The sequence below is a fragment of the Sinohyriopsis cumingii genome, chromosome 11 (genome assembly GCF_028554795.1).
Source record: "Sinohyriopsis cumingii isolate HCF-2022 chromosome 11, ASM2855479v2, whole genome shotgun sequence".
NCBI lineage: Eukaryota > Metazoa > Mollusca > Bivalvia > Unionida > Unionidae > Sinohyriopsis > Sinohyriopsis cumingii.
Window position 1 is genome coordinate 103,096,595 of NC_142971.1, and position 17,213 is coordinate 103,113,807.

Here is a 17,213-nt window from a genome sequence, read left to right on the forward strand (position 1 = left end):
AGAAGACAACAAGGGTTTCTTTTTTTTAAAGTAGTTCTGAGCGCGTGGACACCTTGACTGAGACGACTGGTCTGAGATGACTAGACTGAGACAGGAAAAGTAAGGTTAACAAAACAAGTAGATTTCTCTGTCGCATGGGTGAGAAAGTTGTATCCATGTGTCTATTCACTACATTAAACTAAATTTGTCAGCGTAAACTAAATTGTATACACTCTTCGTAAATATGTAAAGAAATCCCATTGATACATTGTCCTTTAAATGTCTTAACTACACCAAACTGGGGCTATTTGATTTAAAACTTACTATTTTACATCGGAACTATTGATAAAAAATAATGTCTACTGATGTGGAATAAGCATATTCTTCCCTCTAGCATATAATATGTGGGCAAGAACTCGGCAACATTTATTTCTTGCCGGCGGATTATGACCCCTCAAGCCGTGTTTCTTTATCCCACATCAGTACATATGATATATTATATTAATCATGCAAGAAGTACAAAAATGTCTTGGATTTTACTCACCTATTATGTCTTTTTCGTTTTCAACGACTTTGCATTATGTGAGTTTTCTTCTCCACCAAATGAAATAAGACAATTGCTGTGCCCAATATACCATCATAAACAGAAACAACAAAAAAGGCCACAAACGGGAATTGATTTTCCTTTATCTTCGCAAAATAAAAAAAAAAAACATTTTGACACGATAAGAATTTTTGTTGTTGATGGAACTGAAAGATCCTCGACACACAGGAAGTAACCGATACAAAAGTATAAACTAGAATCACGTGATTTCTTGTCATCTCAGGATAATGGCCGCTCATTCATGTTTTCTTATGCAACCTCGCGAGAATTAGCGAGATAAATGGACACGGAATGTTTAGACAAACATGTAGGCTATTCAGACACATTTTCCTGCATAACTGATTTGGTTGCTGGGCTTAGTGAGTTGGCATCAGGAGAACGTCTGCAAATTCATAAAAAAGACCATGAAAAATGTGTAGAACCTAATGTCGAATCTATTATAACTGTTTGAATTACTATTACTGTACTTTCTAGTCTCTTCATCTCCATCATCTGCGAAAGGTCTGTCCTCGCCTTGTTGATGTGTATAAGTCTGTTAATTAAATGAAAATAATAATAATAATAATAATATAAACAATAATAATAACAATAATAATGAAAAGAAAAAGAAGAATGAAAAGGAAACTATAAACAAATGTGAATAAAATCAGTAAACCACTCAACTGGTGAATATATATTTCTTTAAAATGATAAAATTAAATATCTTAAACATTTGTAAAAATTTACAATTTAACATAATAATCCCATTTTGACTTGATATTTCCGTTAATGGTACCAGGCCTAAACATGCAGGTACTTTAACCTGGCAAACAGCACGTCCCTGTATTTAGCCCATGTTTCTGGTATGGATTTATGGGTTAAAAACCATTTTCAGCATATGATAGGTTACACACAAGGCGGCCAGAATATTTAGTGGCGAAAGAACCACGGAAAACCCCGATAAGAACCACCGACCTACTGGCTGCTGGCAAGCTTTCCCGCAAATACTAGTTGGCCGAGCCGAGACTTGAACCCAGAGGTGAGATGTCAGTGATCTGTAAAGGCGATTAACTCTCACTGAAACTTGGTTATTAACGGTACATGTGAAATTGTTTATATGTATGTGAGCATTTCGATTGTGTTCATTTTACACTGTAATTCAAAGAAACTCATTTTAAGATAAAGGAGCCCACCCCCAGTAGAAGAGCAATTAAAATGTGTGGCTCATTACGAAACTCTTCCACCTTTACGAATATAATCGTCTCATTTTGGCATTTCACCTTTATAAATCTAAATGTCTCAGTATGTCATTTCACCTTTATAAATATAAGCGTCTCACCTTAGCATTTTACCTTTATAAATATACACTTCTCACTTTGGAATTTCACCTTAATACATATAAAAGTCTCAGTTTGGCATTTCACCTTTATGAATATACACGTCTCAGTTTGGAATTTGATCTTCATAAATACAAACGTGTCAGTTTGACGTTTCAAATAAAATGCCAATTGTAAAGCACATCTTCGTGCAACAAAAATAAAAACAATTATTCTTCACTTAAAACCGCAATCTACCAATGATGAGGAATACAACAATGACGTCATTGTCTCCTATATCCAAATAATGTTTGTTTAATTTGAGTCGGATGAGAGATTTCTTATAAACAAGGACTCAAAGTTAAACGAGAAGTTGCTATGGATATTTTTATACTCAAAGATTTCGGAACGTTCAAGGAATATATTCTTTTCTTTATTTCATTTATACGTAGTCCCAATTTATTCTTATTCTCAAAATTGTTCAATGATTTATGTGATGACTGAATTAGATGTCTCTTCCCATCAGCACATTGCGTTTACATTTTGGTGTAAAGTTGTTACGTACACTTCATGTTTTTTTGTTTTCTTTCTTGCTTTACGTGTAGACTTTGATATTTTTAGTTTTGTTTAAGTTAAAAATGTTTGTACATGTTGTAAGCCATTTATTCGTAGTCTCAAAAGAATATTAACTATTAGAAAAATAGATTCCAGTCAAAGCAGTTAGAAAAAAGTTTCAGGAAAATTTGAGAATAGTGAGAATCAATACTTCATTCTATGAATAGTTAAATATTTGTATTATACTCTCCATACACAAATGTACAGATGTGTATAATAATAATAATAATAATAATAAGGAGGACTTTGTATAACGCCTAATCTTTAGAAGCTCTAAGCGCTTTACAACATTAGACAACACCTATAAGATATAAAAACATATAATGATATGATTACAAAAACAAACAACATGAAATTAGAATAATTAAGGTAGGAAACATTATTAGGTCTTTAAGTTTGCTCTTGCAGTCGAAATAAGTGAGTTTTGAGAGCCCCCTTGAATGTGATCACTGTGTCTTTGTGTCAAAGTTCAGTGGGCAATTCATTCCACGTTGCTGGGCCCTGGTATGCAAAAGAACGCTGTCCATATGACTTTGTTTTCATAGTGGGAATAATGAGTATACGATTGTCAGAAGAGGAGCGTAAGTATCTTGCTGGTGTGTGCACTTGGGTGAGGTCGGATAGGTATGTTGGACTAGAGTCCGACAGTGAAACGTAGCACAGAGAACAAATTTTATGTTTGATTCTGGATCGAATGGAGAGCCAGTGTAGGGTACAGAGCAGCGTGGAGGTGTGCTCTGATCGTGGTACTCTAAGTATGATCCAAGCAGCTGTGTTTTGAACTTTTTGAAGTTTCTGGAGCAGATATTGAGATGAACCAGACAGAATTGAGTTACAATAGTCCAGTCATGAAAGTACTAATGAACACAAAAGTGTTTTAGTGGCATCAACTAAAAGATATTTGCGAATTATGCTGATGCGTCTCAGCACAAGATATGCAGCCTTGCATATATTCATGACATGTTGGTGCAATGTGAGAGTACTGTCCAGAGTAACACCTAGGTTTCGTACTAATTGTGTGAGTTTAATGTTGGTGTTGCTGATATTTATTGTTTGAGGTAAAAGATGTGAATGAGAAAGTATTTGTGTTGTGATCAGAATGGCTTCAGTTTTATCATCATTCATCTGCAGCTTGTTACATGTCATCCATGATTTCACATCAGAAATGTACCTCTCTACACCTTGGATGGTAGCATCAACTTCAGTTGGGTGGCTAGATTTGTATATTTGGGTGTCAGCAGCGTACAGTTGGTGAGACACTGGATAATGATCTATGACACTTGAGAGAGACTGAGTGTACAGAATGAAGAGAACAGGTCCAAGAACAGACCCCACAACATATATCAACTGAGCTGGAGTGTATTCCATTTGCAGATACAATTTGTGTCCTGTTGACCAAGTACGACTTGAACCACAGTAAGGCTGTATCATGAATGCCAAATACATGCTGGAGACGGTGAAGTAATATATCATGGTCTATTGTGTCAAATGCTGGAGACAAATCAAGCAGGATGAGGACTGTAATCTTTCCGCTATCCAACGCAGAGAAAATGTCATTAACTACTTTTAGAAGAGCAGTTTCAGTACTGTGGCAAGGGCGATATGCAGATTGTACATTGCTAAAAAGTCTGTTTGAATTTAGATGAGATACAAGCTGGGATAGAACAACCTTTTCTAAGATATTTTACATGACTGGGAGATTAGAAACTGGGCGGTAGTTCTTTAAATCGTTATGGTCTAGTGTTGGTGTCTTCAGCAGAGGCTTTTCAATGGCAGTTTTGAAAAATGACGTGAATTCCCCGGATGAGAGACAGGTATTAATAACATCAGTTAGTGAAGGCAATACTGGATCTAAGCACTCAAGCAGCAGTGATGTTGGAATTAGATCAAGTTCACATGACTTTGGTGCACTCTTCATCAGGATTGTACGTACGAAATCCATAGAGACAGGTTCAAATGCTGCTAATGGTTGCCGCTTAAATTCTGTATCCCAACTGTATGGAGACGACGAGTCAATTGAAATTGTGGTGTCAAGCTTATCTCTAATGGTTTGTACTTTGTCACGGAAGAAATTTGCAAATATGTCCGGAAGGTCGACTGGAGAGAAGGTAGTTGGAAGTGAAGTGGTGTAGATTTTTTCATTGACATTAGCTTGTTAGTAATCTCGAAGAGCTCTTTGCAGCTGGAACTTTCCATGATCTTAGAAGTGTAGCGGGCTGATTTCGCTGCATGGACTATATTTGTGACATTCTTCTTAGAGGCTTCATAGATTTGCTTATGAACAGTGAGTCTGGTGGAAAGTCAGAGCCTCTCAGCTTTTTACGGCTGTCTCTTTTAGCAGTGCGAAGCTGGTCCCTAACATTGCTATACCATGGAGAACACTTTTGAATTGATACTCTGCACTTGGTAGCTGGGGCATGTTTGTCAAGCAATGAACGCAGGCATTTATCGAGATGTTCTGGAGTAGGAGGTAAGCAAGTTGTTAGGTTAGCTTAGATGTCGTGCATTAGTTTGGTTCTATTTATCATACAGACATTTCTCTTAATAGCAGATAAAGGTGGAGGGTTAGGGACTGATACGTCAATATAATGCAGAGGCGATCTGATACAATGTCATGGGATACCAGGGAGGACTGAAGAATGTTATCATCAGGTCTATGAATAATCCTGTCTAAAATGTGACCATGTTTATGGGTGGGTTGGTTAACTGACTGTTTGAGGTTGAGAATATTAATGGAATCTATGAATTTTGATGTATTTGAGTTTCCGGGACAGTTAAAGGGGAAGTTGAAATCTCCAAGAATAATCAGGTTGCCACCTATCGAATTTCCATAGTCCAGGTATAGACTGTAAACACAATCGTTGACTCAATAATCTCTCTCTCTCTCTCATCATCATCATCATCATTTATTTTCATAACATTGAGTTACATATAATATTTAGACTGATAATGATATTTATATGTAATAGTATGTAATTGTAAAGGAGAAGACTTAAGTGTTGTGATAACACATTGTCTGATCCATTACTAATCTGTACAGGAAATAACAAAAATATTTGAAAAGAGGCAAAAAATTATTCGTAATCATTACGTTTCTTAGCAAAACACGAGGAAGTAATAAATCATTTGCACTGGAGCTCGTTACTTATTTGGGGGTCGTATTTATATTAAAGCCATCCATGCTTTGGGCATATTCTTGCACATAGCTAAAACTAAACTTCTGACCATCTATATACATTATTTGTTTAATATGATAGATAACACGTCTTCTGAATATTTCACACTGCGAAACACAACTGTATTATATTATTGATTCTAAAAATGTTAAAAATGGTGACGAAGTAGATATTTTGTACCGGACATCGAGGGAGCTGTCGTCCAATAATTGTTTAAAAACAAACTGTTTCATTATAACATTGAAATGTAACATCACACTTGATATATTCTTCCTTACGTCAACGAGAAATATTTATTGTAAGTACTTCAATGCCTGATTGGTCTAATATCTTTTCAATATTATTTCAGAGAACAAGGGTACATCAGGGTACAGCTTGAATCGCTTTGTTTTTACTTTGTATATCCAGAACATAATGCTTGGAGTGGATTTAGGAATCACTCTACTTTGTTGATGATTATTTGTGTTATAGACCAGTTCGAACTAAGGAGGACACTGTACAAAATGACGAGAATAAATTAGAGCAATAGGCTTTAAAATGGGGTATACTCTTCACCAAAAATGAAAAGTCATACAACGAAAATGTTGAAGGAAGCACCTTCTCAAAATCACAAATTTAAATTAAATATCTTAATTAATACTGATGTGGAACAGACCTTACAAATTGCAAACTATACCCGGTCTTAAAATTTACTTATGCGTGTTAAGATAAAAATTAACATATTGTCCGCACCCTATTCAATAACTAGTTTTCAGGGAAATAGTAAAACCAATCTTGGAATGTGCTTGTACAGCTTGAGACCCTTAGTGTCAGAGTTGTAGCTATGGTAATATCCTTAATTTTTTACCTCGAATAGTTTAGCGTTACACCTCAAGGAGATTCTCGCTACGCGCAATGTCAATGTCTTTGTTGAGACATCATATGTCATACCCTTAAGATACATCTTGGGGGCAAAGGTGTTGATGTGGTTTTGTCCTTAACATTCGTCCTCATCGGTTGGAGGCTTCACCTTAATGATTTGATCTCTCTATCAAGGTCAACAAGAAAGTGTAGCACAAAACATATCAAAATCAGGATCAAGGACAACGCCACGGAAACAACTGTACCTCCAAAGAATGTCAAATTAAAACCAATAACGATGATAACAATTCAAAGTCTACTTTTTTCTTCAAAATTGACATCACGAAGCTACACTAAAACTTTAATACGAATTCAAGCCATTTTCATCGATTACCTCCTGTATATCACAACTATTGCTTTGGCGGACCATTGGCCTCACTAAGAGTTCCACTAGATCGGCTGCTTTGGGTCCACACCCTTGTATAATGTTTCTCCTGATGCAATCAATTGTTATCTGAAGTTTTCTGGAAACCGAAACAGAAAATAAAGCTATTATCTTTTCTATTTTACAGCTTTGTTTTAGAAATAAAAGAAACAACGTAAACTGTGATCAATAAGTTGTTGTTGTTCTAGGGTTTAACGCCATTTTTCAGCACAAGATAGGCTATACGTGGCGGCCAGTATAACTGGAAAGAAAGAACCCTGGAAAACCCAGGGAAGAACCACCGACCCACGAGAAGCCACTGGCAGGCTTTCCCACGTACCCACGCTAGCCGAGCCTTGGACTCGAACCCACGCAGACAGAGGTAAGATGGCAGTGATCCTGAACGGTGAGCGCTTTAGACCACTCGGCCACTCGGGGCCCCGTGATCAATAAGAAGGTAACGTGTAACAAGATAATTTTTATGATTTTTCCTCTTTTCTTTTTCGTTTGCTAAGTGCCTGTACAATATACAAAATACTGCAAACTTTTATCTTTTAATAACATTTTCTTTGCATACAGTAATGTGCAAATATTGAAAGTGTGACATACCATACAAAATTTATTAGTTCAAATGCGACCAATCAAGCCATAACCACCACCACCACCAATATCATCATCATTGTCGCGGACGACATTACGTGAGAACTTTGAAAATTGCATCTGGGGATTTGGAAAGATCATCAATTATTTTAATAAACCGCCAAACATAGAAGCTTTAAAATCAGGCTATGACCGTCATAAAAAATAATTGCTTTTGAGGTTTTTAAAAAAATTCGTCATAGTTGAAAAATAATTGTAATGATATGCTCAAAATTTTAATTGCACGATCGTATTGGTTGTTTTAATGAAATAATTTTAATTGCACGATCTTATCGGTTGTTTTAATGAAATAATTTCTCCTTACTCATTAGGATTTCGGAAGGATTAGTTATTTCAATAAAACGAACACGCACAAAATCTTTAGAAAACAGCTGTCATAAAATATTTTTATTGCGTATCAATATAAATACTGGTTATAGTGGAAAGATAATTTTAGTGATATATATTCACAATTTTAATTGCACCATTTAATATGCTATGTTCCTGTACAAAATAATTTCTCCATATACAGGGTAATTGTAGCCTATATTTAGTCATTGCAACACTGTGGCGGGCGATTTGATATTTGTTATTATTATCAACAACCATTTACCCACATATTTCTTCAGTGGAGAGATACTCAAAACTGGACATCAAGTTCATACTCGAATTAAAGGATAATTGAAAGCACTTCTCTGATCTCAACCCTCTTGTATAAAAGCAGGTTTGGTATTGAGCATATTCTGGTAATAAAAAATAACATTCATTATTATAAAGAACGGCAATATTACAGCATATAATATGAAAGCAATGACAATAATAGCCACCAATATTTAACGTTACAAATGCTACACAAAGGAGTCATATTTAAAACAATAAAAAAAACTATAATGTTCTCTATCGAGGAACATAGGAATGCATACAATGTAGTATATGTCTTTGTATTAAATATTCAAAACAACTTCTTCAAATGTCAAAATATCTGATTAGGAAACGTAGACACACATGAAACTATTAAGATCATCTCTCTCTCTCTCTCTCTCCTTATGTAAACGTAATGTAGAATGCACTTTCTTATCATGGTCATAAAGCAATTTTTTTTTGTTTCGTTTTTATCAGATCATACACTCTTCCCGCCTTTTTCCATGAACATTTCTATTAGAGTACGGACTATATCAAGGCACATGGGTTTCATACCAATTTAGATTTATTTCCTGAACTGAGCAGAACAGAGAATATCCATAACGTATAATTCGATTAGCCAGAAAGATTGATGATAAAATGCAGATTAAATGTTAGTTAGATGGTGCCACAATAAATCATGTTTCAAGCAGATGACTGATAAAACTTACATTATCAAGAGCTAGCCTCAAAGACTCAAGCAAGCTTCAATAGAGATATGGAACACTTATTTATTTCAGGTCGTAATATGGAGATAAAAAATGGCAATCAAGACCAAAGATTTGAAACGATTTCAGTTCCTCCGATAAGTAACTTTTCAAATCGCTTAACGTATTAAGGAAGTAAAGAAAATCAATTGATACACATATGGATGCGAGTTGTACAGTACTTACTTTCATACAGATCTTCTGTTTTGCAGAGAATGGCTAGCACTGTCTCGAACTCTTGAAAATTGACCAATGTCATTTCAATGTCTGAATGTTTATCAGCCGGGCATGTTTCTATGAGCTCTGAGATACATGCCATGGCTGATATGAAGGAGCTGAAATAAAATTGTCTAATAAATACAAGTAAAATGACTATTATATGGGCAAGAAGAACTATTGCAGTATTTGACTATCTTGTCGATGCATACAATTGAACTCTACTGAATTTTGTCTTTGCTTGGCGTTGGCACTGTTTACAATTACTTGTGTAGAGGATTATCTACAAGTCAAATATTTTCCACTGACGTTAGAAGAACCAATGATATAAAGTCATGCGTCATTACCTCAAGGATGTTTCGAGAAATGGTATTATTATCTGAATATGGGATCTTGTTGCATATTTCGATTGTTTGCTGCTAGGAAATATCTTATCACGATTCCCAACTCGATATTAATGAAAAAAGCAAAACATACTGATGATATGATTCCTAATATTCATGACGGATTATCATTGAAAACTAGCACAGCATCACTGTTTTTAGCTGTAGAAAACAATATACACTTTTATATCATGTGAGTATACAGTTCTGCATCTGATATGCAAAACATTTACCATGTTTGCAATGGCATTTTTTTAAAATTCTAAATTATAGGACATTGTTCGATGTATTCAACCCGTTGCTGGCAAGGATGTATGAAAAGCCACAAACATTTACACAGCAGCCGCGAAATTAAATAAATTTTCAAGAGAGGTTATACTGTAAGATCACTTTGGGAATAATATGTACTGTATTATTATTATTATTATTATTATTATTATTATTATTGACATCACTGCTTTGAATACACTGGTCAACAGTGAAATCATTACTGACTTGAAAAGGCCCTAATCTGTAGTATTTTGGTGTGCCGAACACGAATATAACCGTGAAAAATTTGTATTGGCTCTCGTTTTGAAGATATTCATATACCTCATTTTCTATGTTTCACTGTGTAAATTTCTCCAGTAGGACTGCAGCAACATCCGGAATAATGATGTAACATTGCATAATACCATCATGCTCACATCATCCACAGTTGATTGCATCATTTTCTGATGCAATGCAATACTAATGCCATGCGGCTGCTGAAGTAAGTTGACGTCAGCAGTGTACTATACATGTGTAGGCCTATTATACTAATGCCAGGCGGCTGCTGAAGCTGACGTAAGCAGTGTACTATATAAAGCCCAATCAGATAGGTTCAGCATTTAAAATATTTTAGACGTTGTGCGAGACAGTTCAAGCTACTGTTACATAAAACTTATTATTTTATCCATTTACGTACAATAAAGAACAGTAATGCCTCGAAAGTGTGTTAATACCGCGGACAATTTTTGCTATATTTGTGGGGAAGTGACGTTTGCCAACCAGAAGAAAAGTATCAATTCTCAAGTGAAGAAGACATATCATCTTTACTTCGGATGCAAGGTTGGTGACCAAGACAAGCCTTGGGCTCCGCATATATGCTGTGCTACATGTACAACACAGCTTTCACAGTGGTTGAATTGCAAAAGGTCATCAATGCCGTTTGCAGTCCCAATGGTGTGGAGAGAGCCAAGCAACCACCTAAATGACTGTTACTTCTGCTTGGTTCCTCCTCTTTCCGGCGGAATAACGAAGCGAAAGAAGTCGAGAATAGTCTACCCAAACATTCCGTCTGCATTGAGACCAGTTCCACATGGTGAGGGACTTCCTATTCCAGAACCTCCAGCAGAATATTCTCTTGATTCATCTGACGAAGACAAAGGTGAGTCGACCTGTTCTTCTCCTGGTCCATCAGCATGCAGTGATCCAGATTTTCACTGTGGTGCATCATCAACCCCACACAGAATAACACAGGAAGAACTAAATGACCTGATTCGTGATTTGGACTTATCAAAGAACAAGGCAGAATTGCTAGGATCAAGACTCCAACAATGGAATCTTCTAGAAGAAGATGTCACAATTACTGCATATCGAAAGCGCCACCAGCAATTGGAGCCTTTCTTCAGAAAGGAAAGTAATCTGATATTCTGTTCCGATATTGAGGGCCTCATGAATGCTTTAAAAATCACTCATGACCCACAAGAATGGAGACTATTTGTGGACTCTTCGAAACTGAGTCTCAAGGCTGTGCTTTTGCACAATGGAAACATTCTTCCATCTATTCCAGTAGCGTATGCTGTCCACATGAAAGAGACATACGATAACTTAAGGCAGCTACTGAATTCCATTGAGTATAACAAGTACAGCTGGCACCTCTGTGGTGATTTGAAGGTAGTTGCCCTTTTAATGGGACTGCAGCAAGGATATACAAAATACATGTGTTTCTTATGCGAGTGGAATAGCCGAGCAAGGGAAATGCACTACATGAGGAAGGAATGGACTCACAGGCAGAATGTAGCCATTGGAGAGAAGAATATCCAACACCCAGCTCTGGTTGAGGCTCAGAAAATCTTGCTACCACCCCTTCACATCAAACTAGGTTTGATGAAGAACTTCGTGAAAGCCATTGACCGGACTTTGCCAGCATTCCGATACCTGCATGAAAAATTCCCTCGACTCAGCGAAGCAAAGATTAAAGAGGGAGTTTTTGTGGGTCCTCAGATTCGAGAGCTTTTCAAAGATGACCGGTTCAACAACTTGCTGGAAGGTGACGCGAAACAAGCATGGAATGCTTTTCGCCTAGTTTCTACAAACTTCCTCGGAAATGTTAGGGCAGAAAACTGTAAGGAACTAGTAGAAGACATGTTGATGAAGTATAAGAAACTTGGCTGCAATATGTCTCTAAAGATTCACTTCCTTCATTCCCATTTGGATTTCTTTCCTAGCAACTGTGGTATTGTTAGTGATGAACACGGCGAACGTTTTCATCAAGATATCGCAACAATGGAACAAAGATACCAGGGAAAATGGTCCACTACAATGCTGGCTGACTACTGCTGGACACTCCTCAGAGATGCTCCCGAACAGCTGTACAAGAGACAGGCGAAGAAATCTAAGATGTAGTCAATGACTTGATTTTTTATAGGTAGGCTATTACAGTTGACCTTTTACTATTGGAATGCATTTCGTTATGTAAACATTAATTTCTTGCAGATTACAAAAAAACTAGAGCCAATTTTGCAATTTGACTGTCATATTCGTGTTCAGCACATAAAAATTGATAAGAATTGACTAATTTTATTTCAGTAACATGACTTTTGTAAAAATTTGTTGTCCAGTGATAGTGGAAAGATTACAGTCCTCACCTTTCTTGACTTGTTTGTGGCATTTGACACAGTGTACCACGACATATTACTTCTCCATCTCCAGCATATATTTAGTATTCACGACAGGTTTGCTGTGGTTCAAGTCCTACTTAGCCCTCAGGACACAAATTGTTTCCGTAAATAGAAAACATTCTAGCCCAATTGCAGAGGCGTAGCTGGGGGGGGGGGGGGGCAGGGGGGTACATATGTCCCCGGGCGCCAAGGTACAGGGGCGCCAAAATGAGGCTTACAACGTTACATTATAATAAGTAAACAAGGGTAATATTCAAAAATGTGATTAAACGGGGAGGGGGCTGGGGCGCCAATTTTATAGTTCGTCCCCGGGCGCAAAATATTATAGCTACGCCTCTGCCCAATTGATATATGTTTTGGTGTTACATAAGGATCTGTTTATCGGCCCTGATCTATTGATCAATACACTCAGCCGCTATCAAGTGTCATAGATCAACATCCGGTGTCTCACCAATTGTACTCTGACAAAACTCAAATATACAAATCTACTCTACCTAACTAAAGCTGGGGCTACCATCCAAGGTGTAGAGAGGTGCATTTCCGATGCGAAGTCATGGATGACATGTACAAAGCTGTAGACAAATGGTGATAAAACTGAAGCCATTCTGATCACCAAGCAAAGACTCATCTCATTCATGTCCATTACTTCAAACAAAAACCACCAGCAATACCAACATTAAAAGTACACACCCAGCACAAAACCTATGTGTCACTATCAATTGTACTTTCTCATTACACCAACATGCCTTGAATATATGCAAGGCTGCATGTCTGCACCTGAGATGCATGAGCTCCGTTTGCAATCTTCTTTCCGTTGACGCCATTAAAACAATTGTGTATTCCTCAGTACTTTCAATCCTGGACTATTGTAATTCGCTTCCATTGTTTCCGTGGCTAGTTTCAGTATCTACTACAGAAACTTAAAATGTTCATAACACAGCTGCTCGGATTATCCTTAAATTATGAAGAACTGAGCACACCTCCTCTCTGCTCTGTAAGCTACCCGTTCCATCCAGAATCAAATGCAAAATCTGTTAACTATGCTAATTTCGTTGACTGGCTGCAGTCTAATATACCTATCTGGCCTCACTCCATCTAGAAACGCATGCTCCTCTTGTGACACCCGTATTTTCATTGTTCTTTTGCATTCCAGGACCCAGCTACGTGGAATGGATTTCCCGTAGATCTTAGACATAAGTATACTGATCTCAATCAATATTTCGCTTAAAATTCACCTGTTACAACTACAAGAACATACTTAACGATTTTTTAATGTTTACTTCCTTAATTATTGTAAGCATCATTTAGTTTTGTAATTTCATGGTTTGTTTTCGTAATCCTGACATTGTATGTATATGCTCTTATGTGTTATCTAATATTGTAAAGCTCTTAGAGCTTTCAAAGATTAAGCGCTGTACTGAGCCCACAATAATTATTATTATTATTATTATTATTATTATTATTAGTTTATCTATTTATCTATCTATTGACAGATAACAGAAAAAAGAGAACCTGCAAAATGCCCTCAGGGTCTCCACGTCAGTCCCCGAATATAGCCGACGTTCGCTGCTGTCCAAATTTAATTTCTGGGTGCTGTAATCCTTAAAGCAGGAGAACGCATCATCCCTCGGATTTTCCGTGCATGCGCATGAATACCGCACATATATGTAGCCTGAAGTGGAAACAAATACAGTCAAATGTACGGTAAGCGACCATGGGCAGGAAGGAGTATTAATAAACAGATATATGTTTAATGATATAAAACTAATGATTTGCTTTTATACGAAATTTATGATACAATAAAAATTAAGGAAATGTCCCACATTACAAAGATCAAGGTATGAAACATTAGCAAGTAAAACGTTTGATATTGCAAAGGCGTTGCAGATCACGAGGGGACTGTTATTTGTATGTTAGTCGTAATATGCATTTAACTTCAGATGGACCACATTTTTGTATTGTTAGAAGTGGCTGACGTCTGATGTCAAAAACATTATCCACCAAAACCCCGTGTATAAGAACTGGCTGATTTGAGCATGTATAGATCATTTCCTATACTTCCAATTCTTTTTGCGGTGTAGTTAAATTTGCATGCATTGTACTGATGCTATAAACAGATTTAATCAAGGAAACCCTTCTCATAATAACGCTTTAATGTATGTGACTATAAGTAATGCTAAATTTACGAAATTATCCCAGAATTGAACCGAGAGTGAAGAAAATCCAGGAACGTTAGATTAAATTAGCTGTGAATAAAAGTAGCATTAAAATTCCAAAAATATTCTAGACTCTCGCGGAGACAGAGGAAAATCTGAAATATTGATATTTTTTAAAAAATGAGACTAAAATTAGCACTAAAATTCCGAAAGTGTACTGGATTTTAACTGAAACTGAAAATTATTTTTAAAATTTCTTAACGAATACAGAGTTTAAAGGTGATTAAAAATACATTAATCGCGAACTTAAAATTTGCAAAATTAATTTTTACAAATTGTCAAAAAAGTTTAAAAGAGAGAAATTTGTAAATTTATAGATTTCTCACAAATATAAACTGAACAGCATATACGGAATTTTGCGAAGACAGAACAATGTCCCGATAATTTTAAGTTGAATATTTTCTTTTGTTGCAATTTCTGAAAATATAATTTAACATTTTAATAAAAGATAATTTACAAAATTGAAACAATATGCGTAGAAAATTAAAACATTTAATGCTATTTAAAGTGACAAACATAACACTTACCCACCAACGAAAATTGTAGAGTGGCTAACAAAAATTCTGCTCTCCAACACACTAAATTTTACTATCCAACATCCCACACTTACTATCCACCAAGCCATATTTTGTCTGTAAAGGTTCTTGAATATCTAAGCCATATTAAGCGAAAAAGATAAGACAATACACACTTTCGTTTTTATTCGTATATATTTATGAAATGAGAATCACAATTAAATTTTAGAAATCAGCACAAAAGTCCACACTTTTCTTTTTTTAATTGTTTTTCAATGGTATGGGTTCTTCTACTGTTTCTTCTGCTTGCCTCGTCTTCTTGAATTTCCCTACTGGAATGGGTTTTTGTTCTGTTTCTGTTTTTGAATGCTCCTTCTCTTTCTTTTTTTGTTAGCCGCATTATGAAGGACAATGACTATTCCTGAGAATGATAACAGTTATCTTATTTTTGTCTCTCATTTCTCCCGTCATTTTGGTTCCTTTATCTTGACGATGTTGATATTCTAGAACTCACCATATTTTTGGCCTGACAAATATGACAGGTATATTGGCTTTTTTCTCGAAAGGAGTAGTCGGAAGTATTGTTGGAAGTATACTATCCATGGATTCTTTGTAAATACCTTAACAGAGGTGAGATCTGTTTTTACTCTTCCATCTTCGCAGACTGAAAACTGAATGAGTGCACTTTCTTTGGTCGATGGATAATCTAGATATAGGGAATAAGATGCAACCTGATCAAAATAAGTTTGAATCAAAGAGCGGAATGAAATGATCACACATTTCCAGAAGCCAAGCGACGACGACATTTTGTGTCACTGAACACTCTCGAAGAAGTGTTGGCAGAAGTTAAGTGTTGGCAGAAGTTCGTGGTCGCTATTTTTAAGAAAACATGATTGACCCATTTTCAACATAATTTACCTCCACCGGACATAAAGAATCAGGATCAACACAGAAAGAAAGTCGCTTGGGAGCTACTGAAGAAATTTTCATATTCCAGCGACCCCAAAATGACTTGAAGAAAATTTAGAATGACAGTTTTCATTTGACTGTTAAATTTAAAAAGTTCAGGTACTTAATGTTGTATTGAATTGTTGGTCAACTAAAGCTACAAAGACACAGCATGGTTCCCAAACTTCAAAGGAATCTTATCGTTCTATGGAATCAGTACTTGAAAATGCATTGACATCAATATGGATGTAATTCTCGAAGTTTTCAACTAATATGAGCTGTCTGAGTTTATCGTAATCTTTATCAACCTTCTTGGCTGTGTATTGTTATCGTAATCTTTATCATCCTTCTTGGCTGTGTATTGTTATCGTAATCTTTATCAACCTTTTTGGCTGTGTATTGTTATCGTAATCTTTATCAACCTTCTTGGCTGTGTATTGTTATCGTAATCTTTATCATCCTTCTTGGCTGTGTATTGTTATCGTAATCTTTATCAACCTTCTTGGCTGTGTATTGTTATCGTAATCTTTATCAACCTTCTTGGCTGGGCACCACCTATCAAAGAGTTGTTCTATTTTATTTGCAAATTCGACATGAGCTTATCAAGTTTGTTTTCTACAAATCCTAAATCTTTGTGGATATGTCTCAAATACCAACGCATAACCCTTTAAGATACATTCCTTAACCACAGCATCATTAGCCATTCGTCGTACCGAGAGTGAAGTATATAACTTGCTAGTTTTGCTAATACATCGATTATGTTATGGCAAAGTTCAATGTTCTATTGGCCATTTCAAGTTTACAGCAATTTTCTCAAAGTGAGGAAAGTATATATTTACTTCTTTAGTTTTAAATGGAGTAAAACCTAATATGACTGGTAACATCAAAACCTGATCTTATGTTTAAAGGGGGTTATGCTCCGCCTGCCAGTTCTAATTCTTTTAATCCTTATTGTATCCCTCTCTCTCTCTCTCTCTCTCTCTCTGCACAATAATTTGTTTCTCTTCCCTTTCTCTCTTTACATTATTATATATTTCTCCTTATTCATTAT

The 17,213-nt window shown here is 36.0% G+C and overlaps 1 protein-coding gene across 2 annotated transcripts in view; it reads right to left on the bottom strand.

Annotated features, from left to right (window-relative positions):
- Positions 1–646: 646 nt before the first annotated feature.
- Positions 647–17,213, bottom strand: part of LOC149789187 (uncharacterized) — a 57,098-nt gene continuing 40,531 nt past the window's right edge. Inside the window, exons 2-6 of one of the 2 annotated variants that reach the window (XM_089975333.1) lie at positions 13,996–14,155; positions 9,147–9,295; positions 8,186–8,315; positions 6,904–7,033; positions 647–965 (exon numbers count right to left, since the gene is read on the bottom strand). In XM_089975333.1, the coding sequence (XP_089831459.1) occupies positions 954–965; positions 6,904–7,033; positions 8,186–8,315; positions 9,147–9,295; positions 13,996–14,155 (581 nt within the window). In that variant the 3' untranslated portion in view covers positions 647–953. Of the gene's footprint in view, positions 1,116–6,903; positions 7,034–8,185; positions 8,316–9,146; positions 9,296–13,995; positions 14,156–17,213 lie in introns of both variants that reach the window. The other variant, XM_089975332.1, reaches the window with a different exon arrangement.